The sequence below is a fragment of the Podarcis liolepis genome (genome assembly GCF_965112155.1).
Source record: "Podarcis liolepis genome assembly, chromosome: 2".
NCBI lineage: Eukaryota > Metazoa > Chordata > Lepidosauria > Squamata > Lacertidae > Podarcis > Podarcis liolepis.
In genome coordinates, this window is record NC_139555.1 from 74133314 (window position 1) to 74157991 (window position 24678).

The 24678-nt window shown below is 43.8% G+C and overlaps 2 protein-coding genes across 3 annotated transcripts in view; one reads left to right on the top strand and one right to left on the bottom strand.

The window, feature by feature from the left end:
• The first annotated feature begins 632 nt into the window (after positions 1–632).
• Positions 633–18091, top strand: BAP1 (BRCA1 associated deubiquitinase 1). 2 transcript variants are annotated; one of them, XM_083488824.1, is made up of 17 exons: positions 633–943; positions 2784–2813; positions 3010–3064; positions 3836–3968; positions 5200–5319; positions 6077–6138; positions 6222–6364; positions 7469–7547; positions 8079–8202; positions 9045–9192; positions 9814–9998; positions 10732–10865; positions 11456–11928; positions 13256–13413; positions 14404–14496; positions 14964–15036; positions 15543–18091. In XM_083488824.1, exons 1-17 carry the CDS (start codon positions 907–909, stop codon positions 15674–15676), a joined length of 2181 nt encoding a protein of 726 aa, XP_083344950.1. In that variant the 5' UTR covers positions 633–906; the 3' UTR covers positions 15677–18091. The 2 variants fall into 2 exon arrangements, 1 of the variants encoding a protein (XP_083344950.1); XR_014522384.1 differs by lacking the exons at positions 14964–15036; positions 15543–18091 and having other exon boundaries at positions 709–943; positions 13256–13520; positions 13912–14496.
• Positions 18092–18252: 161 nt separating this feature from the next.
• The window catches only part of DNAH1 (dynein axonemal heavy chain 1), a gene marked incomplete at its 5' end in the record, with an annotated part of 128528 nt that continues 122102 nt past the window's right edge, over positions 18253–24678 (bottom strand). Inside the window, 9 exons of the mRNA XM_083488823.1 lie at positions 18253–18558; positions 19177–19411; positions 19800–20006; positions 20349–20493; positions 21053–21183; positions 21912–22082; positions 22508–22684; positions 23705–23884; positions 24186–24356. Coding sequence (XP_083344949.1) covers positions 18437–18558; positions 19177–19411; positions 19800–20006; positions 20349–20493; positions 21053–21183; positions 21912–22082; positions 22508–22684; positions 23705–23884; positions 24186–24356 — 1539 coding nt within the window. The 3' untranslated portion in view covers positions 18253–18436. The remainder of the gene's footprint in view (positions 18559–19176; positions 19412–19799; positions 20007–20348; positions 20494–21052; positions 21184–21911; positions 22083–22507; positions 22685–23704; positions 23885–24185; positions 24357–24678) is intronic.

Below are 24678 nucleotides of genomic sequence, written 5' to 3' on the forward strand. Positions count from 1 at the left end.
CTCCCCTCGCTAGCATCCGCCCCGGAGCCGCGGCAAAGGTGTAAAAGAGCCACATGCGGCTCCAGAGCCGCGGGTTGCTGACCCCTGCTTTAGGTGCACAATCAAAGGCTGCAACCTCAACCCCCATTACCTGGGCGCAATTCCTACTGGGTGCAGAGCTCCCGAATAGCCATGGCGAGGATTAGTAGTCTCAAAGCTCATGGAAGCTTGCTTCTGGCTAGGCATGCAGAGGACTTCCGCCGCAAGCTGAACGGATTCCCCGTTTAAGGTTGCGACTGCTAGGGAGAAATTGCAGACACAGAAATATGCAAAGTGGTGGCGGGCTGGTTCTCAGAGTCGTATCCTCACCCGCTTCAGAACAGCTTAAAGTTTATTTATTATCTATTGCTAGATTGGTATCTCACCCTTCGCCCGAAGATCACAACACAGGGCAACTTCATAGAAATACAAAACGAGGACACAAAATATATAATAAAACAAAATCAAACCAGTAGCGACGGTCCTCCCCCCCCCCTCCCGCTCAACTATTTATGTACTGTAACCGAATTCGCCAGCACATCTGCAGGCTCAAAGCTCTTTAAAACTCCGCCCAAACCGGAAACCCCCAACCCTTTCCGCCCGGGACTTTTCTTACAGCGTCGCGACTTATCTTTCGCCGTGCTCCATTTCCCTCTTCCTACGTCGGGGCGGGCGCTGTGCGTGTCGAGTCGCGCCGAGATGACGTATTCAAGAGGCGGCGCCGTGAGCGTGGGGGGTCCTGTTGTTGTAGGTGGCGGCGGCGGAGTGAAATTGGAGCCTCTCAAACGGCGGGCGGTGGCGGGTGGCCGAAGCTGGAGGTGGGCGGGCAGGTGGGTCTGTGAAGGGCCTGGGGCCGGTCATGGCGCTGGGGCCTGACCCAGGGGGAAGATGAATAAGGGCTGGCTGGAGCTGGAGAGCGACCCTGGTGAGTGAATATGGGAGCCCCGCGGTCGCCGGGGGGTCGTGAGGGGGAGGCCTCGGGGAGGGGAACGGGGGGCGAGGCTGGGGCAATGAAGAGGTGGGGGGGAGGGAGATGTGCTGCTTCTCTCCCCCCCTCCACTTGGGAATCGGGAGGGTGGTGGGCTAGGATACCTGGCTAAGGCGGGTGGTGGCTAAAAGCTTGTTTTTGGGGAGTGCATTGATAGCGGGAGAGAGGTTGGCGGTGGAATTGGGCTGTCCCCATGTGTGGCAGTGCCCATAGGGCATCTATAACTTTTAAGGGGATTCATCGGAAGCTGGAGAGGAGTTGTGGCATGCAATGTCTATGCTGTGCCACCCAATGGCAGGCGACTTTATATCCTGATGATATGTTGTCTTGTGGTTGCCCAAGATAAGTGGGCAGGAAGTCAAGTTAGATCCTATAACATTGGATGTGAGATGGTGGTATTTTTGGAGATGTCCCAAACCAGGTTCATATTGGTCTTCATATTGGTGTATGCCCTTCAGCTGAATGGAGCCCTTTTATCATCATTGTGACAGGACACGTTTTTATGCTGTTATACTGCCCCTGTAATGTGGAATGCCCTTCCCTCTGCCATGCATGAAGCAGCAGCCATCATGTGGTTCACATGTCCTGTGAAAGCTTATCCTTTTGGCCAGGCTTTCCTTGACCCATAAAATTGGACCCTGTTTTACAAGCTTGAACCCTTTGGATATCTGTTTTATTTGATTTTATGCACTTTTCCATTACTGTTTTATAGGTTTTGTTCTTTTTAAATTATATATTTGGTACCTTTCAGCCAGCTGTCCTCAATCTTTGGTCCCTAGATGGTGTTGGACTACAACTCCCATCAACTCTGACCACTGGTCCTGCTAGCTATGGATGATGAGAGTTACAGTCCAACAATATATGGGGGCCCATGGTTGAGAAAGGCTGGTTGATGGTACATGACTTAGATTTTTGAAATATTAAGTGCTTTATAAACATTTCTAAATAAAGAAACCTCATGTCTTTGTCTTGCTACAAATCCAACTCTACTTTTCAGATTCATGTGAAAGAAGTCTAAATACTTAATAACAAACAGTGAGAGTAAGGCTTGAAAATGTACCTTATTCCAACCAATTAGAAGGATGCACCATGTAAGGTTGAAGCATATTTTTCTGGAAATGTGGAATGCTAGAATACAACAGCCAACACTGTTGTAACAATAGATGCTTTCTATAGAAAACAGCTGAGGCCTTCTGCAGGGGAAAGACTTATTATTAGCATGTATATGCTGTCTGTTCTTCAAGCTAGTGTATACTTCACCACAGCTGAAAAAATATTAAGTATGTGTCCCAATTATTGCACTGTTTAGCTTGTGTTAGATTGGCTCAAAAATTAACCAGAGTTACTTTAAAAAACAAACCAACAAGAAATAGATTGGCTCGGAATATAATCCAATCTTACTTTAGAAATTGTCCCCCAGCTAGCCAGCCCTCTGGCCCTCAGCCCCTGTGCTTTACCCGTGGGTTTGTACCCTTACTCAGGCTGGAAAGCTCTACAAGTGACCTTGCACCAGTTACCCACCAACCTTCACAGGTTTGTTCTCTCATCCATCCACATCAATGTGAACGCTTTGGTGAAAAGGTGGAATAGGAATATAAAAGTGAAAAATAATATTACACATCTGAATTCTTTATGAAGGTGCCCAGTAGTATGACTAAATAATTTCTAGTCTTGATTTTGCATTTAACATTCATAGTGAAATAAATGCTAAAAGTTTCTTTCTGAAGTATACATGAATTGGTCAGTAAGTAATTTTCTGTCTTGTATTCTTTTGTAGGGCTCTTCACTCTATTAGTAGAGGATTTTGGTGAGTATGGCAACTGGTAGTCTATGAATGATACCGAATGTTAGTCATATTCAGAGTAGCCTCACTGAAATAAATGAATTGAGTTAATTCCTTTTGTTTCATTTGAACTACTCTATGACTAACATTGGATATCACCTTGCTAATATTCCTTGACTGCTCCTTCCCACATGGTGACTCCTGCCATATCTTCTTGTAGGTGTTAAGGGGGTGCAAGTTGAAGAAATCTATGATTTACAGAGCAAATGCCAAGGGTAAGTTAGTAATCATTATATTGATTTGAGAAAGGCAAAATATCCTTCTGATGTTTGTGAATAACACATTGTGTAAAGATCTGGCCCAGCCATAAGTGCTTAGCAAAGGGCTTGGCAATCAGTGGATAAACAGTGCTTGGTGGCTGTGCTTTTGCTCTCACACCTCTCAAACGTGGCCTGTGGGGGAGATAAAGATTTGACCCACCAAATAGATCTAGTTTCCCACCCCTGCCAAACCTTCTGTAATGTAGTACATAAGAACATACAAGTTACTAGCCTTCTTAGAAGATAGCAGCATTCCTGATCAGCTATGGCTACCAGGTTAGTGTTTAAATACAAGACTGCTGTAGCTTAGAGTAGTACAAAAATAGTGAGTAAAGCATAGACAATTAAATGTAGATAACTAACTTTCATTCAGAGTAAACTTACTCAAATTAATTACCATTACTAACTTAGGTCCAGTTATTTATATGGGTCTACTTGGAGTAAAAGTTAGCTGAATACAACCCAAGGTCTATGTTAGATTGTAGCTATTTCCGTTGGTCGCTGTCGCTATTTGGGAGTATCAGGAATGATGCAATAATGGGAATTTGTAATGTGGTATGGTTGACTTTGTCTACTCCCCCCACTGATTTTACCAGCTATAGTTATTGTTTAAATGACTGAAGCTCTTAGGCTGACATGTGTGAATGACTAGAGAGCTGTTGAAAGAAATGCTTCAAAAGTGATGCAGCTTCACTGGTGCCCTGCTGTCTCTATTCTTTTCTTCAGGCCAGTCTATGGGTTCATCTTCCTTTTCAAATGGATTGAAGAGCGCCGATCGCGACGGAAGGTCTCAACTCTGGTAGATGAGACATCAGTGATTGATGATGACATTGTCAATAATATGTTCTTTGCTCATCAGGTGAGCTGACATGGATGAAGAAAGAAGGATGTCCCCAGTTGGGTAGAGACAGGGTTTAATGTGAGCCAGTCTAATACTTGGCACTGAAAACAAATCCCCAGGATCCGATCTGCAATATGTGAATTACTGTTCAAGAAAACTGCTTTTGAGTATGTGCAGAGTGTCAACTCCTCATCACTGAGTGACCACAGTTGACCACAGCCAATTTGAGATCAGGGATATGGCCTTCCATGGTGGAAGGCTCAAAGTCTTATTTCATAACTTGGGTACAGAATAGAACATCCTCGTATTCAGAGTAGGGAATTTCACCCTCCAGCCCTTGTGTTGTTATTCATTCATTAATTCCCAGAGCCTGCCATAATCACAGTTTCTTACTTACCTTCAGTTACTTAACTTATTACTTTATTTAGTCTGTCCATTTCCATAAAACTGCCCTTCACTGTTGCCTGCTTCAGACAACACATCCCCATAGTTTATCAGACTAAGGTTGTGATGACAGAACCAGGCCAGTATCTTTCCCTCCTTATGTATCTGCTGGTTTCTTAGCTAGTTACCTGAAGTATTCACTGAAATCTGAAACTCGCAGACAAAACCCCAAATCGTACAATTGAATTGATATCGTAAGTCAAATTTCTATAACTTGTTCAAGTTTTCCTTTATAAAGCTCACATTCTTTCTCTGCTTAGCCTGTTCAGGTCTGCTTGTAATATATACTTTCAGCATGATTTATGCTGAAGATGGAAATAATTCAGAAGAATATACTGAAAATGAAACATCTGTTAGTAGGCTCCTGTTTTCTTGTGGGCTGAACTAGTCCAAAGATATGACAGCTTTCTGATTCAGCTGTCTTGCACACGCCTCACTCACCATCTAACACAACTGGGGACAAACAAGTCAATACAGTGGGTGTTACCTGTTAGCACCTTGGTCTGCTTACTTCAGTGACTTTCTCCGTCAAAACTTCTCTTGAATAAGGGTGCCATTGTTACTAATGTGGTCTGGTCTGTGTAGGTTGATCTTTTTAGGTGTGTGGCCTTGCATCAGGGAGTTGAATTCTATGGCCTTTTGATTCCTTCCAGTTTTGACTGCGACCTTTAACCATTACCGTGCATTAAGGACCATATGTTTAGCTTGTAGGCATCAATAGCTACAATGGTAGATTTATGCTTAGTGTTGATGACTGTTTCATTGCTTTGTTTTTCTAAATGTTTGTAAATATTATGTTTTATAGCTGATCCCCAATTCTTGTGCCACACACGCGTTGTTGAGTGTCCTCCTGAACTGCAGCAGTGTAGACTTGGGGCCAACTCTGAGCCGAATGAAGGAGTTCACAAAAGGGTTTAGTCCAGAGGTATGATGCAGCAAGGTGCATTTAGGGTGGGATAATCTGAAATCGGGGTGCGGGTGGTGCTGTGGTCTAAACCACTGAGCCTAGGGCTTGCCGATCGGAAGGTCGGCGGTTCAAATCCCTGCGATGGGGTGAGCTCCCATTGCTTGGTCCCAGCTCCTGCCAACCTAGCAGTTTGAAAGCACGTCAAAGTGCAAGTAGATAGATAGGTACCGCTCCGGCGGGAAGGTAATGGTGTTTCTGTGCGCTGCTCTGGTTTCGCCAGAAGCAGCTTAGTCATGCTGGCCGCGTGACCCGGAAAAACTGTCTGCGGACAAATGTTAGCTCCCTCGGCCAATAAAGCGAGATGAGCACCGCAAACCCAGAGTCGTTCGCGACTGGACTTAACTGTCAGGGGTCCTCTACCTTTTTAAATCTGAAATCACTGTAAGCTTCTGATCTCCCCAAGTGCTTTTATAAAACATCCTTTCTTTGTAGTGTCTTCTTTCCCAGCCAGTATGATTTATCTCCATATTGTCTGATCAAACTGTGGTTGCAGTCGTCTTGCAAAACTCATGCAGATTATTTCTAAGTAAATTTTACTTAGCTTTTACTTGGAGAGTAGTCCTCCTGGCTAGCTGGAGTGGTGCCCAAGCTATGCCATTCTGAATTCAATCAGGAAGTGAGGTGGTTATTGGCATTTGGGGGCCTTCCTTGCCCGATAATGGGCTCTAGTGAAAATGAAGCTATCTTATCTTTTTGCTCTGTTTCCTCCCCACAGAGCAAAGGCTATGCCATTGGAAATGCCCCAGAACTGGCCAAGGCCCACAACAGTCATGCTAGGTAAGTGGGGTCACAACACAAAAGTGCTTGCTAAAAAATAGACCACATCTATTCTGACTTCTTGTCTATTGGTTTTTTGGTAGGCCAGAGCCCCGGCATTTGCCAGAGAAACAGAATGGGATCAGTGCGGTGCGAACCATGGAGGCTTTTCACTTTGTCAGCTACGTTCCCATTAAGGGGAGGCTCTTTGAGCTGGATGGCCTGAAGGTTTATCCCATTGACCATGGTAAGGGACTCCACCTACTGAGCCTTAGCTTATCTGAAAAACTAAAAATGTTGGTCTGGCTGCAAGATATTTGGAGACATCAAAAATATTGTTGTCAGCACCCATCTGTCTCGAGAGACTATAGGGTGCATCTCTGAGTTGTATGCCTGGGAAGTGTGCATGGAAATCCTGGGCTGCCCAGAGGACAAGAACACCCCTCTCAGCTTTGCTGATGTGGTCCAAAGGGAAACAGAGCAATACATTCGGCACCAGCTTGGCTGCAGAAATTGCAGGAGGGAGGCTGTGTTTGCAGTTTTAGTCCTGCTGTTCATTTGCTTGCAGTTGCTGTTTTCAGATGTTTTTGGTATATTTTATATTTGTTGTATTATTATTCTGCAAATTCTTCTGGTGAGGCAGGAAAGAAATACATTAAATAGTTGCAGTAAACTGTCTGCAAACGTATCTACGTAGACGGGTACATGTCGAAAAAGAAAAGCAAGTGGGCAAGGGAAGAGGTCGGAGGAAAAGTAAAATCTATGAATTAGCAAAGGTCTAGGAAATAGATGTACCTTGGGGAACTCATTAAAGAGTGGGACTGAATCATGACTGGAGGCAACATCATATCTAAGGATTTCTGGGTATATTTTGTTACACCTTGTGAGTGTGAGGAGAGAGAATGGGCAGAAATGCCTTATTCTGGTAACCTCTGCAAATGGTTGAGTAAGAGAACAGCATTAGAAAGCACCTGGATACAATGGGAAGGAGTGGTTTGTTTTTTAATCTGAATATGTTTCTGGGTTTTTATTTTCTGTAGATTTGATAACCTGTTCTGGGTCTCAGGGTTAGGCTGAAACAAACATCTTAAAGGGGAACAATTTACATTTATTTTATAAGTTGACCTTGCAGGTAGCATGGATGGATCAGAATCTAGCCAGCCACATGGGAAGCTCAGGTGAGCTCGTTCCCAAGGGTTGTTGTATGTGATAGGTCTTGCGATGGATTTCTTTACCTTAACCGAACTACCTTTACACTCCCTGTTGCGTATACAGTTCAAGCTCATTTAATCTGTTAGCAGGGACTTTTTCTTTCTTTGTTTCTACATTTACCTTCTTATTGCTTTTTCAGGTCCGTGGGCAGAAGAGGAGGAATGGACAGACAAAGCTCGAAGAGTGATCATGGAGAGAATTGGACTTGCCACAGCAGGGTAAATGATGAAAGTGCCATAGCATAGGAAGACCTTGTTCTTATGGTGGCCAGCCAGATGCCTATGAGAAGCCCACGACATGACATGTGCGCATTAGCAGTCTCCTGCTCATGAGTCTAAGTGAACATCATTCAGAGGCATAGTGCCTCTGTTACTTGGGATGTTGCATAGCTGTCATGTTTAGTTAGGATCCTGTGATAACTTAGGAGGGTGTGCTTCAGAAGAGACAAGTCTTTCTCCTGGGATCTCATGTTCTGTAGATCTTGCTTTGGTTCAGCTTTCTCTGGAAGGCCGTCTTCTGGTCCTAAGACATGTTGCACCTGCACTCCAATAGTTTTGTCCGTTCAGTGCCATACACTGTGATGTTAGCATTGTGGTGACAGAGGGAAATATACTGCTGCAAATACAGGATGAGTCCTTTAAAAGAGGCCCTGTGGATACAGAGTACACATGTTCCATGGGGCCTCTTTTAAAAGACTCACCCTGTACTTTGAATTGGGGCGCTTAGCACTTGATGCTGTCTTCCTGCAGGGAGCCATATCATGACATCCGCTTTAACTTGATGGCAGTCGTGCCTGACAGGAGGATGAAGTATGAATCCAAGCTGCATATCTTGAAGATGAACCGGCAAACTGTATTAGAGGCTTTGCAGCAGGTAAGTTTGGGATGAGCCTAGTAATTGAATCTCTTCTCTTGACTGCATCTGTATGTCTGTGTACAAGACTGATGTTGTTGAACCATTGCTGGGGCTGCAGATTGTATACATTTTTCACCCACTTTCCCTCAATTTAGAAACACCGGAAGATGACTTCTGTATGTATAGAATTCAGGGAAGGCCCTCTGTGGGCTGGCCTCTGAGCCTGGGGTGGGAACCAAAATGAATCGTTTCTAAATCATTGCTTGAACCAAAGTCTTTCTGTACTACATGTTTGAAAGTGTCACACTCTATTACGGCTTGTATTACGTACAAGAGTGCAGCAGGCAGCTGAGCAAGTAAGATGCTGCGCAGCCTATGTGAGCTGCTAAGGAAGGAGCAATGTTTGATGTGGGGAAGGCTCAGAGAGCTGTTTCTCTCACTGTTTCCCTCCCCCTTTGCCGAAGTGGTGTTTAAAGGAGGTTGGGAAGCACTTCAGAGAGTGGTTTGGCAAATCACTTTCTGAAGCGCCCTTCCCTCCATTAAACCTTTAATGAGCTGTGAGGGAAGGGGGGCTGTGGAGAGGGAGTGGGGTGTTTGGTCAGGTGGGGGAGAAAGGGTGGTGGTTGAGGGGTTGGTGATCAGAGTGTGCAGTGGCAGCAGCCCCATATAATTCAGTAATAGCAGAAATAAATAAATAGTGCAAGAGGTGACATGGTTCTCCTCCTCCTCCCCACTCCTGGCTGGCCTTTTCATTAAGGAAGCATGTTAATTGGGAACTGACTTCATTGCTTTCCTTCTGTGTCTGTGGGTTTTTCCTTTTTGTCAATTTCTTTGTTCTATCTATCTTTTTTCCTCACTAGCTAATCCGTGTGACGCAACCAGAGCTGGTCCACACCCAGAAATTCCTGGAGGCCCAGGCTTCTGAAGAGCCAAAGTCAGCAAACAGCAAGCCCCCCACCGCCCTGCCACTGGGGCGAGCGCAGCTGGTCCCCGAGAGCTCACAAGCAGGTATGGGGAAATGTAGAAGGGGGGGCTGTGGAGTGCGGAGAACAAAGAACCATGCTCAGAATGGGATATGTTTTTAACTGTTTGTAAGTGTATGTGTATGTGTTTTATCATTCTGATGTTTGCCACCCTGTGCTCCTTTGGGAGGAAGGGTGGGGTAGAAATGTAATAAAATAAACTTGGCTTATTAAGGATCCACTTACTATGTGAAAGCCACTGAGGGCCTGATTTTACTACTTAAACAAAATAAATAAATAATACTTTAGCCCAGTGATGGACAAACATGGCCATCCAGCTGTTTTGGGACTACAATTCCTGACCACTGGTCCTGTTAGCTAGGGATGATGGGAGTTGTAGTCCCAAAACATCTGGAGGGCCAAGTTTGGCCATGCCTGTTTTAGCCTGTCCCTTAGTGCAAAAACGGGGTTGCAAATTATAGGCATTTGTATCAGATTTCAGTGTCTTTGTTTGCCTTTGTTGGATTTGGGGTAAGCGTGTGGTGTTCTGGAAAGGAGTGCTTGCTCAGTGCATCTGAAAATGTCTCATTGGAGGTGTATGCATTTACTCAGTAAGCAAGCGTAAATGCTCTCAAATGGGAAAATAAAAGAGAGGTGTTCTTTCCAGAGAGCACTGAGGAGTCTGGAGGCCAGGATCAGCCTTCATCAACCCAGAGCCCCCCAAGCAAATCCAAGCTGGGCAATAAGCTACCTGTGAGCAGCATCAATGGGGCACTGGCCAACCCTAGCCCTATCGTGCAGAGACTGCCAGCTTTCCTGGATAACCACAACTATGCCAAGTCACCCATGCAAGTAAGTATAGGGCAGCTATGCTGAACACAAGTATCTCATTCAAGTTTCTGATTTACGAATCTCCAGTTGACAGTGACTGTTGTCAAGCTTTCTTTCACAAGCCAAAAAGAAACAAATCTTTAACATGAGAATTTGCCTTCGGTATTTGTTTTTTTAAAAAGCTTTCCTACATAGGTGTCTGCCATTGCTTTATAGGTTGTTCCACTGAAGTTCCTCTGACTCTCTTAGCTTGTCCATTAGTGGGTATGAAGTAGGAACATTCCTATGTTGTGAATAAATGGCTGTCAGTGGCTACTAAGCACCATGGCTGTGTTCTGTCGGAATAGCCATCTCTGTCTCTGAAGATCAGTTGCTGGGAAGTGCAAGTGGGACATGATAGCTCATATCCTGCTTTCTATGAGCATCCAGTTGGTCACTGGGAGAACAGGGTGGGCCATTGATCTGATCTAGGGTTCCCATATTTCAAACAGTGAAAACCCAGACAGAAAGTTTGTTAAGCTTTTTCTGTTGTTGAGCTTTTTCGGCAAGATCACATTTTTTTTTTTGCTGTTTATGAGTTATTTTAATGGGAGATTTGGCACTACAGACATGGGCTTAGAAAGTTGGTTTCTCAGGGCTCGGATGATGCCTGGGATATTTCTTTGCAAAGGACGGTTAGTTAAATGAGGGGCTTTTGAGGGCAGTAGATCCTCCCAGATTGCATTCCTAAGGTGTATTCTGATATGCAATGCAGGAGGAAGAGGACCTTGCAGCAGGAGTGGGCCGGAGCCGGGTCCCAGTACGGCAGCACCAGCAGTACTCGGATGAGGAGGATGACTACGATGATGAGGAGGAGGAGGAAGTTTGCAATGCCAATCCCGCCATGAGGTAATGGTGATTCGTTCTTCCTTTGCTCCTCTATAGGCATAGAATAGAGGGTGGGAGCTTTTCAATGCAAGTCAGTGATTATTTTTAAAAACCAGCATTTACAGTTGCTATATTTGACTTTGATTTGAAGCCTCACTCCCTTGTGAAATGAGATTTTAAATTTCAGAGGTTTGTTTTAAAATTTGTGTATTCTATTGTTGTAAGCTGATTTGAGATCTACCTGGTGAAAAGTGGGATACAAACTGTTTAAACTAGGGTTTCCCAAACTTGGGTCTCTGGCTGGTTTTGGATTACAACTCCCATCATAGCTAGTAGGACCAGTGAGCAAGGATGATAGGAATTGTAGTCCAAAAACAGCTGGAGACACAGGTTTGGGAAACACTGGTTTAAACAAACAAGCAAACAAATCCTTTACAGTAGAGACTCCTGGTGTTCTGCATTTTTTAATTGTATATTACTGAATGTGAGTATGGAATACTGTGGTGTTTTGATTGTTTCCACCAGACCTGTTATGCCTGAACTTTGCTGCTCCTATTGCCCTTCGATCATCTTCAATTGATCTTCCTCTCTTGTTCCCCAATCTTGAGCAGATTCAAGCGGAAGGGCCCAGTGAAGCAGGAGCCCCTGGTGGGGAGTGCAGATGGCCAGCTCTCCATGCTGCAGCCCAACACTATTAATGTCCTAACTGAGAAGCTCAAGGAAACACAGAAGGATCTCTCCATCCCCCTGTCAATCAAGACCAGCAGTGGAGGCACTGCTGTTGCTGCTGTTGCCCATTCCCAACCATCTCCTACACCCAGCAATGAGAGTACGGACACTGCCTCAGAGATTGGGAGTGCCTTCAATTCCCCACTCCGCTCCCCCATCCGCTCAGCCAACCCCACTCGTCCCTCCAGCCCTGTCACCTCTCACATCTCCAAGGTGCTGTTTGGGGAGGAGGATAGCCTTCTGCGTGTGGACTGCATACGCTACAATCGAGCTGTGAGGGATTTGGGGCCTATCATCAGCACAGGCTTGCTGCACCTCACAGAGGATGGGGTTTTCTGCCCACTTACTATAACAGGTAAGATTCAGTGGAAGAGCTGTAGCCCCTGTACTCCTGTAACTACTCCTGGAGCAGACGGTTCTGACTCTATGATGAGCAGTGAGAGAATGACCAGTGGTTTCCAGTTAGATACTGAAGGCATAAGAGTAGAACAAAAAGCTGTTTGGTAGGGGTGTGCTGATCCTGATTCAGTTCAAAACCCAGTTCAGTTGAGAGTGATTTGGAGGCTATCCATTTCAGTTCGGGGTTCAAATCCTGTTTTGGAAGTTTTCCATCTTATAGAAACATAGGACAATGAGTTTTCATGCTAGGCACATTTAAAGTTTAAATCCACCCCCACCCCAAGAAGGAACCATCTATGTATGTGCTAATTTTTGGGCAGAATTGGATGAAATTTGCAGGCATGATAGTCTCTTCTAAGAGATGAATCCTGCCAAACTTCAGAAGGAGAAACTGTAAGGACAGCTTTCGTTTAGAAAAGTTAAAAGGCTCACTTAATTTTTCCTGTTTTTTAAAGGGATGATGTTTATGAAAACAGCATTTAGAGGTAATCTTAGGATTGAAACCTGCCAGGTTACAGAGAAAAAGGCCCAGGTTTTGTTTTTTTTTGCTAGGCGTCTTTAAAAGATTTTTGTGTGTGCAGGGATGAACCTGCGGTTTGGTGGGCAATGATTATGAATATGGCATATATTGTGGAGGTTCCCCTAACTTCTGCAGTTTGTTGGTGAGAGCATTACAGCAAAGTTCTGCTCTTCCTTTTTCTAGAGTTCCTTTCCCCATCATTAAGAGTCTGGCTCATTGCTGATTCTGGAAGCAGAGCCAAAGTACTATCAGATAATCTTCACAACTTCTCTCCTCCTAAAGCATGTGTGAACTGTGTCGAAGCAAGGCATATGCTTATTAGCAGTCCCTATAGAAGGACCCAGTGTTGACTTGATGTGACTACAACCTTGGACTACTAAAAGCAGGAGTCTGGCCTAGGACTATGTATGGGATAGTTATGGAAGGAGGAGTATGAGTATGACCTGTGCTCAAAACATGTATTTAAACACTACAGAAGTACTTAAACGATTTGTGTATTTTCTTGAGTGTTAATATCACTTCCTGGCATTTCTGGCTACTTTATTTGATGCTGATGTTTTGTTGTGCTTATATGCAGCTGTGTTTTATTTTGTAAACTACTTTGGTATTTCTTTGAAATGAAAAGTAGTATACAATGGTTTTAATAATAAGATGAATCCATCCTGTGTGTTAGAATTGTAGAGTTGGAAGGGACCCCAAGGGTCAACTAGTCCAACTCTCCTGAGGCATTCCTCCTTTTTGCTCTCTTCTCCGCTGATACCAGATGGTGGGAAAAACTCATCTTCTAGCAAATCCAGTGAAGAGCTTCAGTCCACTGTCAAACTAGAAGAGAGAGACTCAAGTGAAGCAAATGACAGCAAGGAGAAGCCTGGACTTGGTCGGTCTGGTGATCTCCCTTGTGGGGAAAAGTATTCTCCTAAAGTAAGCATTTCTACCCCTGCTTCCCTCCCTCCCCAAGACAGCTGATGCTCGTTGGTAGTATGAGTTTAAGATGCTGCGGTTCCTCACAGTTATGCTTCCACAGAGAGGTTAGGTTGGCCTCAACTAGAGCCAGGGCCTTCTCGGCTGCGGCTCCAATCTGGTGGAACGCTCTGTCACAAGAGACTAGGGCCCTGCAGGACCTGACATCCTTCCGCAGGGCCTGCAAGACAGAGCTGTTCCACCAGGCCTTTTGTCAGGGCGCAGCCTGACCCCCTCCTCTGGCAATCTGCACAAAATTTTGCTTGATGGTTGCCATTAATTTGATTTTAATTTGATTTAATTAATTTTATAACGAATGTTTTAGAATGTTGGACTATTTTGATTGTTGTTAGCCGCCCTGAGCCCAGCTTCGGCTGGGGAGGGCGGGATATAAATAAAAATTATTATTATTATTATTATTATTATTATTATTATTATTATTATTATTATTCCGACCAGGCACCCCCAACCTGCGGCCCTCCATATGGTTTGACCTACAATTCCCATGATCCCTAGCTAACAGGACTAGTGGTCAGGGATGATGGGAATTGTAGTCCAAAACATCTGGAGGGCCGAAGAATTGGGGATGCCTGCTTCAGACAGTCCAAGGTCTATGAGACTGTGTAACACTAAACCTTGCAGCTTGTTAATTTCCTACATTACTGCTGGTGGTTTTTCCCCCCTTCTTTCTTGCTGCTGTTAGGTAGAACCACTTTCCAACATTGCAGCCTCTCTTAATATGGTTTCTGGACCGAGTACCCCCCCTCCTGGGACTACACACTCTATGAGTTACAAAATGGCCTTGTCTGGCACCAAAGCTATGAGATGTTCTTTGTGCTTCATGTGAGATTGTTCTAGATGGTGCGCTGTTTTTTCTGCTGACTTTGCAAGTCGATGAAACACTGTTGGGGATTGGGTGTGTTCATACTGTCCCTGTTTTGGCTCTGGCAGGAGCTGCTGGCACTGCTGAAATGTGTGGAAGCCGAAATAGCTAACTATGAAGCCTGTTTAAAGGAGGAGGTAGAGAAAAGGAAGAAGTTCAAGGTATTCTAGCAGGGTGTTTTATCTTGGGGGGTAATCATGAGATGACTTTCCTTCACCATGACCACAGTTTCTGATATGAAAAGAAGTCTCCAGACTAGCAAAATCAGAAGACATCATACCAGGAGACCATTCATGATGCTAAGCCACTGCTTTTTTGGCTGGGTTAGTAATATTTGCACAGTGCCTCTTGCCTGAAGCTGGAAATCTCATTATCTATTACCTATTATACATCTACTAAAAACTGGAGAAAATGGGGTTTTGCCATCGTTCTTCATTTGTGGGCACTGGTGTGCCACTGGATATAATTTCCCAAACTTATTTTGGATAAGATACAGTAGACTTAATTCACTTATATATTGCCAGTCAGCCACATAAAAGTTAACACTGGCAAACATTTTCTCTTGACTGCTTCGACTATAACTGCTGAACTGATAATTCTCTTCCACCTTACTGACTCTTCCCCTTAGATTGATGACCAGAGAAGAACTCACAATTATGATGAATTCATATGCACCTTTATCTCCATGCTGGCACAAGAAGGTAAGATGCCTGTTGAGCAGTCCTGGCATCCGGGACCGTTCTTTTGGTCTTCACTTGCATTTTGGAAACTGCAGCTTTGATTTTAAATCTCCTCCCTTTGAAGGCAGTATCCACAAAAGAGGACCTTTGAAGAGTTTCCATGTTTGGGCATGCTTTTTAAAATAATTCCTGATCATGAACTTGTGATGCATATAATGCTCCTGACTATCTAACCTGCCCTCTGGTACAGAATTGAAGACTTGTGTAGTTTACTTTGAAGGACAGTATGTCTTAAATTGCACCTTAAAGATGAATATTGTAATCTTTAGAGGACTGGCTATGGAAGCTTTAGTTCACACAACCTTTATGCTACAATAAATCTTTGGTTTAAGGTCCCAAGACTTTTGTTTGGCAAGTAAAGCTATTTCCCTAGAATTTGTGTTTTGAAGTGGCTGAAAAGGAAAGAACATTCCTAACCGCATAACAATTGTTCTCTTTAGCTAACCTTTCACACTCTCTTCCTGCAGGAATGTTGGCTAGCCTTGTTGAACAGAACATCTCTGTGCGTAGGCGGCAAGGGGTCAGCATTGGGCGTCTCCACAAGCAGCGGAAGCCTGACCGGCGGAAACGTTCCCGGCCGTATAAAGCCAAGCGTCAGTAGCACCGGCCTTTGGACAGTACGTTGTGTTCACTGCTTGTCACTTTGGTCATCTGGTGCACATTTCAGGCCCTACCAGCTGGGCAGTGCCCAGGAGATGGGCTTTGCACTGAACATCTCTGTTCAAATAATCAGTGTTAGTGTAATGTTACATGCAAATCCACCTGCATTCAAATGGGCTGTAGATGTTCCTCTAATGGTGGTGGACTATGTGGGCATTCCAGTGTAACTTTTCTCCAAACCCTAAGGACCAGGACCACTTGAGGGTCCTACTTAACACAGCACTTGAATTTGCTACTCAGTGTCCAAAATCCATCTGCAGTATATCTTGCAGTAGCCAATGGCATCCTTCAGAAGCTCTGTAAGGAGATTATTGGAAAAGGAGAAACCAAATTCCTGCCACCTTCTAGAAGGGCATTGCAGCAGGAGTTGGTGTGGTGTTGGGTTCAGTTTTCCCAGCAAAAAAGGAATTGGCAATGTACTGTTTCTGGCCAGTGCCGATGGCTCTGTGTTTTCCTGGAAGGCTATTATCTATTTTCTGTATTAAAATGTATATATATATTTTCTGAGCCATATTATCATTGTAGTGGACTACAGGTGGCCATCTACCCTTTTTCCAGGAATCTATTATGTGCATTGGAAGGGATGCTTTCCACTTGAAGGTCAGGCTTCTTTGCTCCTCCTTTGCAGAAGGTCTTTCAGTTCAGTATCAGTCCTGTTAATGTTTCTCTGGGTGGTTTCTTCAGTTGTTACAGGAACAGGGAGAGGAATTTCTGAAATGGGCGGGGGGTGCCCAAAGTAAGGACACAGTGTGACTTACAATTTATAGGGGTGTATACCTTGAAGTGTGTGCTGCTTTCTGTTATATTTTTCTGTTTGTTAGCCATGCACAGAAAAGGATCAGAATGATCAATCATACAAGATTATTTCCCCCTTCCTGAACTTGGGGGTTGATAAACTGTAGCCTCAGGTGCCCCTTGAAAGTCCCTTGGCTTTTGCTCAGATTATGCTGCATAAAACCACCTTTTATGAAGGTAAAACAATGCTGAGACAAGCAGTTGAAATGGGTGGATTAGTGTCATGATATGCTAGAAGTAACATAGGTATTTGTTCTGTTCTCTCTCTGCTATCTGGAACTGTTAGACCACCAAAAAAATCAGGTGGGTAGGAATCATGACAGTGGTCTCTCTGTGTGATTCCTCCAAGCATGTGGCAGGTGAAATAAAGGAAGAAGCCCCAGGAAAGCAGCTCCTTCACTGCTGCCAGTGAATGTGAAGTGACCCTTTTTTGGGGTTGTTAACACTTCTGAGGCACAGACAGGAAGCAGACTGTTGATGAAAGGGCTACTGTTGGATAATTGGTTTTCCTTGTATGCTTTTATAGTGAGAAGTGAGACAGGGCAAGAAGTAGTTGTTTTCTCAGCAGTGGGTGGCAGTGACCAGTGAGGGAGGAGTTATGCCATTAGGGTGGGTGATGGTGAAGGCAGAGACAGCTGGATCATCAGTGCGCAGGTGTACCTGGGATTGTGGACACTGCTCAGCAGCCCTACAGCTGCATATTCAGTCACCCTCTGCTGCTGCTACTTGCCAGCAAGGGTGTACAATCCCCCCCCCCCAGTTCTACCTCATTGCCAGTCTTCTGCTGCAGCAACAGGCTTAACGGTAAAAGATTGGCAAGCTGGATAATCAGCATGGCAGCTCTACTGCCACCACAGCCGACTTGAGACCTTCTTGTCTACTCCTCCTTATGTACATTGATTTACTCTTGCGTCCTGTGAAAATCCAGTACAAACCTCAGTTAGTTTTTGAACAATTTGGCTCCTGAACGCCAAAAACCCGGAAGTAAATGCTCCAGAAGCTGAATGTCCCAACGCGGCTTCTGCTTGAGTGCCGGAAGCTCCTGCAATCAATCGGAAGCCGTGCCTCGGTTGTTGAACATTTCAGAAGCCAAACAGGCTTCCGGAACGGATTACTTTCAACAACCGAGGTTTGACTGTACATGGTAAATGCAGCAGCGTTCGTATTGAGGAGAGAGACCAGGACCCACCTGCAAGTTTGCTGTAGGTTATGCTTGCTGGTAGTCATAGGCTATCATAGGATTTCTGGAAGGATTTCTCTTTTGCTGAAACTCATTCCATGAACATGTATAGTTGAGTCTACTTTTGTACTACCAGAAATGATTAGTGGAAAGCAAAGGAAGACCACAAGCTGAGGAGTGAAAGGACACCCAGTGATTCCTGAGACGGTAGTGCAGCTGACAGCAGAACTGCATTTGCTTTCTCTGAAAATATGTACAGATGCTGACTGTAGAATTATTATTTTTTATATGTTGACAGAATCAACTGTCTTTTGTTTTGTCAGTTTCAAGTGCTGTAAATACCAGTTCTGGGTCAGAAAATAAAATGTATACCCATCTGAAGATTTCTCTGATCAGACCTTAAAACTTAAATTTTGTCTCTATACTTGCAAAAACAGAAATGCTTTTGTCACTATACATCTTAGCAACTGCACCCTTGTGTCCTCTTTGTCTACAGGATGAGGGAAATCCCAGTTAGGAGTGCCACAGCTGTCTGCGAAACCAAAGTTGATATTTTATTAATGTTATAGGATTAAATTAATGAAATGATAGCATTATCACAAGCTTATGATCAGCTCTGTTTCAGCAGAGGAGGCTTCATCGAACAAGTCTAGTTGCATAGAGCACCTGCATAACTTCATTCTCCTCTAAGCTTCAGGAAGCTGCTCAAGTCTATTCCTTCAGTGTTTAGAAATCTAAGGCACAGATCAAGGCCACACCTCGTTTAATCCAGTGCCTCTGAGGTTTACTGCTTGGAATCTCTACAGCAATCACATAGTTTGTAGAATGGCCCGTTGTGGACAGTGTCCCTAGCAAAGAAAATGAACAGTTTTAGACTGTAGTATACTGAAGAAGATAATATCTTTGTACCACTTACAGGCTGATGATCCTACGGCTGAAATGACATTTGCTACAGGAGTTTTTTTGTCTTTCAAACTGGCATGATTTCTGCAAAAGAAATCTCTGGAGACGGAAAAGTAGCTGAAAAAAATTATCATGGCTGGAGGGCAGAGCACTTTCTTCCTTGTTTGTTCTGCTTCCCCTTCCCTAGCAAAGGTTTATGCAAACACCATGTAACAAGGGATTGTTTGTAATCCCCAGATTGTTTGAGAGATGGGGGAAGCTTTTTATCTTGCTAAAAGTAGTCAAAGATGCAAAGGGACATATCTAAAATTCTAACCTGATTTTCAGCATGAGAAAGCACCTGTCTCCCCTGTTGATAGATTACTGTAGCCTTTCTTAGTATGTTGTTGAACTACAACTCCCATCATCCCTGACTACTACTAAGCTAGGGATGATAGGAGTTGTAGTCCTACACCATCTGCAGACCTAAAGTTGAGAAAGGCTAGATTCATGAGAAGAATTTCTAATACTGTTCCTTTCCAAGTTTTGGCATCCTTCACCCAACCTTCCCCTGAAAGGCTTACCTGCACGAGTTAATGTCTTGTAGATGGGACACAGATAGATGCCTTTGGTTGGAGGCTTGCGGTTAGGCACAGGAACTAGCCACAGGACTGCCATTTCTGTGTACAACTCCTTTGGCCGTGACTCTGCAAGCTGAAAGAACATGGGGTCCCAGCGAGCCCCTTCCAGAAACAAGCCATGGATGTAACATCCTTCAGTAGGTCGCTGAGTTAGTGCCTGCACAGGCTGACTCATCACCTAAATTGAGAGGGTGGGAAAGCAAGTTTTCATCAATCAATCAATCAATCAATCAGTCAATCAGGTAAAAGAAATGTGCCAGTTTGAAACCACAGAAAAAGAAGCCTGCCTGTGGGATTATATCAAAGGAGTTTGTCTGTATCTGAGCAGAATGATTGTGTCTAGTTGGGGATACCTGTAGCACCACTCACATAACATAAACTACCAAATTTTAAAAAGTAGGGGTGTTCTGTGGTAATTGGGAACCACTGCTGTGGTGGTTTAAATGTAATGGGGGACTAGGAACTACAAGTACCTTTCACTTGCAAAGCTGACACTTGGGTTTTCAGTAGGGAAAAGGGTAAAAAACATCACTTGGTGAGCTTTTGATACAACATGATCCACTGACCTTGAAGTCAAAAGAGATGGTGTCTATGGATATGATAGACTTTCTGGCAAAGTTCTGCAGTGTCCCTGTTAGAAAAGCCTGTGGGAAGAAGAAGCCGCTTATCCAGAACACAGGTGGGATCCCTTTTTCAATCCACTTTTGCAAGAAGTCAATGCGCAGCAGCAGGTCGTTCACCCAGGAGGCCAAGGGCTTCAAGGAGGGATAGGCCTGTGGGAAGAATGGCATTGGAAGAAAGAGCTGTTAAGCAGCTGTAAGTCCCAGTCCTTTGAACTGCTATGAGGCAAACATTTTAAATGCAAATTAAAATTAACTCTACTTGGTCAGCCAGTAATCTATGGTGCTAAATTGCTACAATGTAAGCAAGAAAAAGTGTTTTTTAAGGTTTGGCTTCATCTGTACATCTGTGAAGTTTCAGTCTGGCTTGACGTTCCTTATGAAAAACTGACCAGTCATAGCAGCTTAGTAGTATAGAGGTGTTTCTCCCATTTTGCAAAACAACCTGCTGCACTGCTGCAACTACCAAAAACTGTGCATAGCACTCAGAAGTACCTTACTATTCCACATCTCCGGGACAATATTGTTGTATAAACTGATGGACATCAGTTCCAGCTGGGATGACATCACCACTAGGCCTTTGAGAGCTTTCAGCAGATCTTTTAAACTCGCTGCAATGACTGCCAGCAGACGATTGTATCTGTGCAAAATCAAGGCAGGTATTCTTGTTTTAAAAAAAGGCAAACTAATCCAATGCTGTGATTTTAATAACTTCTGTGAGCATATATGACTGCACTATTTGTGTAAACTTGGGGATATCATGTTTAAGTTATATGCTGGTTTTCAACAAAATTCTCAACATTATATCATATGCAGCTCTGTAAAGGCTGTTTAAATTCATTTCCAGCGTAACTAGATATTAATATGTCTGAAATATGAATTCTGGGATGGGGAGGGGGGTATTTGTTTCTTTCCACATTTCAATGTCAGAAAAGTTATAAATAGTTCAGTTTTCATAACCTTAAGCTGAAACACAAATTTATGTGCTGTGAGGGTAATGTAAATGGGGTTTGTCCTCAAATGCCCAAATAGGTGGGGAAAGGCAGCTCCTGCCTCATTTACCTGCCTGCAGATCTATTGTACCCACTTGCTCTCCCTAGCAGTTGCTCCTCTACTAGTTTCAGTTTACTAAACTGTAAACTCTGAGAGGCACCTGCAGAGGAGTCCTGCAAAGAGCTGGGTTAAAGTAAGACTTATACCTGATCACTTCCTGTGCCAAAACCGTGTTCATGGACTCCTCATACAGTACAGGGTATCTCAGCATTACTCTCTGCAAGTCAATGGGCTGAGGCACTTTCTCCAATATATCTTTTGAAGTCTCCTCCACAATCTAGAAAATGTATGGAAAAGACATGGAAGGAACAGTTTGTGGGTGGAGACCTTCAGAGCAGCTTACTTAAACTGGGTGAGAGAAGACTCGTGTCTAAGATGAAAATTAAATTGTTTCTACTCTGTAATTTGTTTCTGCTCTCACATTACATATGTAATTTATACTGCAGCCAGGCTGTAAGGTCACCTAACCTTTAAGGTGGGTGCCTTTGCTCCCTTGATATGTCTACTGTAAGACAGGAAGAGATCTTCACACAGCAAAGTAGTTCTGTAATGAGGACAATGCTATTCATTTAAAAAATAATAATATTCTGACTCTTCACAGTTCAAATTCTGTACAAAAAAGTGCTGAATTCTGTGATCTGTAGAAATTATGCACATTAAGTGCTGCTGATTATTCTTTTATTTGCATAACATTCTGCATGATTTTTAGTCATGGCCAAGAGCTCTCATTGCCTCCTAGAACTCTTATTCTGCTTCCTTTCTGAGACTTCAGGAGACATTGCCCAAACACTTTTTAGGTTATCTAACTCAGCCCTAAGGGCAAGAAATGTTTTTGTTTTAAAATGAAAGGGAAGATTCTCAGGGAGCTGAACTGGGCCCATTGTGGCATTCTGAGCCATTTCTGTTCTGCCTCTTGGTATACAGGCAGCTTTTTCTATTAAAGAGTATTTCTGGGTGGGGGTATGCACTAAGTTCATATTCCATTAGGGTAGCAGGCTTACAGACCTCTTCCCTGCTCCGCCCTCCTGCTGTTGATGTCTTTGGCTGAAGTTGAATAATGGCCCCAAGGAGTGCAAAAGTCTCATTCTGAGCAAAGGTGATGTTAGCATTGTCATGCAATCCAAATATCTCAGGCATGTCATTGAGGGGAAGGCTCTTGATGTACTGGATGTATCCCTATGGGGGGAAATCAACACGCAGAACAATGAGGAGGAATTTCTTTAAGAAAGACCAAAAGTAAACTACTGAAAGAAAGGGAGAAACGGTTCCAACAGTTATAAAAGAACACATTCTAATAAGATTGTTCACCTACCAAGTTGTGCTTATGAATTATTCTGTGTTTGCCTGGTTAACCTGTCACTCAGGGTTTCAACCAAAATTTGTATTTTGGAAGAAGTGTTACAACCCCTGTGACAGCATCATGCATTTTGTTTCAGGAACAGACTCATCTGTGAGAGATCTTCCCAAATCTGATACAGACTCTTAGAAAAGTGGTTCACTTTTGAATCAACCAGGCACATACAGAACAACACACTCAGACTAGTATAGGTTTAATTCTTTCTATAGTGCAGTGTGTTTGCCTACTAGTTTATGCAACTTACATTAAGGTCATAAGTGGTACTAATCTGTTTGTAGACACCAGATTCTGAGTAAGAAAACTCTGGATTGAGAACATCTGGGTTGTAGAAATCTTCCAAAATATTCATGATGCAGCGCCTGTCCCAGTCATCCGTCACCCGGCCTCCATAGTTAATCTCACCTGCTGTGTACTTCAAAACCTACAAAAGGACAAGGACATAGAAATGGCAGAGGAGGCTGTGGCTTGGGTACAAGAGGAGAGCAATTTGGGGCACTTTGCCAGCCCTCTTTTTTCCATGCCAGAAGCCACCTTGAAGAACGGAAACACTCTCCAGGGAAAGAGCACCCATGCAAGAGATCACCTGGCTGTGCATGAGTGCAAGTCCCTTCTGTCATGCACAGGGATCCAAGTCTCCACCATCTACTTACACACGTCAAGAACTTTTTTCTCTGGCTGGTTCAGCTACAGCATTAAAACAAGCACAAGCTTGGATTGGCTTCCCTCAACTACTCCAAACACATGGTGTCTGATGTTTTAATTTCTTGGAAGCTGCCCAAAGTGGCTGGGGCAACCCAGTCAGATGGGTGACATATAAATAATACATCATCGTTGTTGTTGTTGTTGTTAATATCAGACAGGGAAATAAGGGCACACCATGCTGAATGCAAGAAATGGATTTACAGTTAACAAGCATGGTAGCAATGGATAGGAGGGTGCAGAAGGTTTGACAGTGGCTGGGAAGACACGGCTAGATGGGCAAGGTTTAAGTAATGTTGTTGTTGTTGACAAACACTGACTAGTGATGAAGGCTGTGCAAAGGCAGATTATTTGGACCAGTCCAAATGAATCCAGTTTAAATATTTTGAGTAATTTAAACTGTACACAATATTCAGGCCCACTGCTTGGAGACAGATAATCCTGTCGCATCAGAGCATGTGGCAAGAGAGGCCTCAAGTATATTTTGCTGCAGCTGCTGTGTTGCAGCAAGTTATTCTACTGCTTCTCCAGAGAACTGAGGAGAAATGGTGAATATGTTCCGCCAAACGTGGAACTTCAGGCTATTTAGCAGTATTTCCAATAAGACTAGAAGCACTATCTGACCCTCTCCCCAAGTATTAGGTCACCTACATAATCCGTCTTCCTGGGAGGATTTTATTCCTTCACAGACATTTTCTCACACCCCTGATTTCACCCTTGGCATGCACCACTCTCCTCCTACCTTGTAAGGGATGTTTTCATATTCATCCAGAAACATCTTCAGCTGGCTGATGCAGATGCGCAGATCTCCGTCTGTGAACTCATAAGGAATGTTGAACCCCAGTGGCCCAAACTTCCTTCTTTCCAGTGCATTCCCATGGAAGAGGCAAAGCGAGAGGAGCAAGGATTTGAACTCCGTAAGCTGCAAGATGCAGAAATAATGAGGACATGCATTGAGAAAAGCTCTTATGGGTCCTAAGTGTCACAGGATAAGATGCTGCCACAACATTTCCATTAACAGTTGCTTCTAATGAGCAAGAAAGGCATGCCCCCCCAAATCTGGCTGTACACCACTGTAACGTGGTACGCTTTGTGCAAAGAGGCACAGTAGCAGTGGAGAGGAACAGGGACTGATTCAGAAGCTAATGTAACCAATCCCTTGGCAGGAGAAAGCTAGGAATGAGAAAGTGCTGTCTGAAAACTTGGAAAATGGGACCTCTTACCTTGGTACAGGAGTTCAGAAAGTCATTGTTCAGGCTTAAGTAAGATTTCAGCAGATTAGCCTTTACTCCCCGTGGTGGCTCAATGGTCATCTTAGATCCGTTCTGGAGGATGGACACTGGAAACTTGTTACTAGGCAGACTGGTGAGCCAAAGCCTGAAGTCCCGGTGCACCTAGGCAATTGAAATATGAGCCATGTATAATCTGAAACAGTTCCGTTCTACTTTTTAGAAACACTTATGGAAGAGTCTTTTCTCACTCCCATTAGAGAAGTGTTCCTCCATCACAAAGAGACCAGCAAATATATTTCTCATAGGAGGGAACAGTCAACGTTTCTCTTAAGATATCCTGCTTACTCCTGTGAGCTTTCAAAGACATCCTGCAATAAGAATGTGTAAGGAGAACATCAAGAGAAAGTGACACTTGCACTTTCCTTTACAGAAGCAAAAAAATGCTCACTGGAGATTCTATTTCATCTTATTATCTTGCTCCCAT

Bases quoted from the DNA above. Each gene is read 5' to 3' on its own strand.
- BAP1 (XM_083488824.1), top strand. From the start codon at position 907: ATGAATAAGGGCTGGCTGGAGCTGGAGAGCGACCCTG. The intron at 11,929-13,255 runs GTAAGATTCAGT...CGCTGATACCAG, and splicing joins CTGCCCACTTACTATAACAG to ATGGTGGGAAAAACTCATCT. The intron at 15,037-15,542 runs GTAAGATGCCTG...CTCTTCCTGCAG, and splicing joins CTCCATGCTGGCACAAGAAG to GAATGTTGGCTAGCCTTGTT.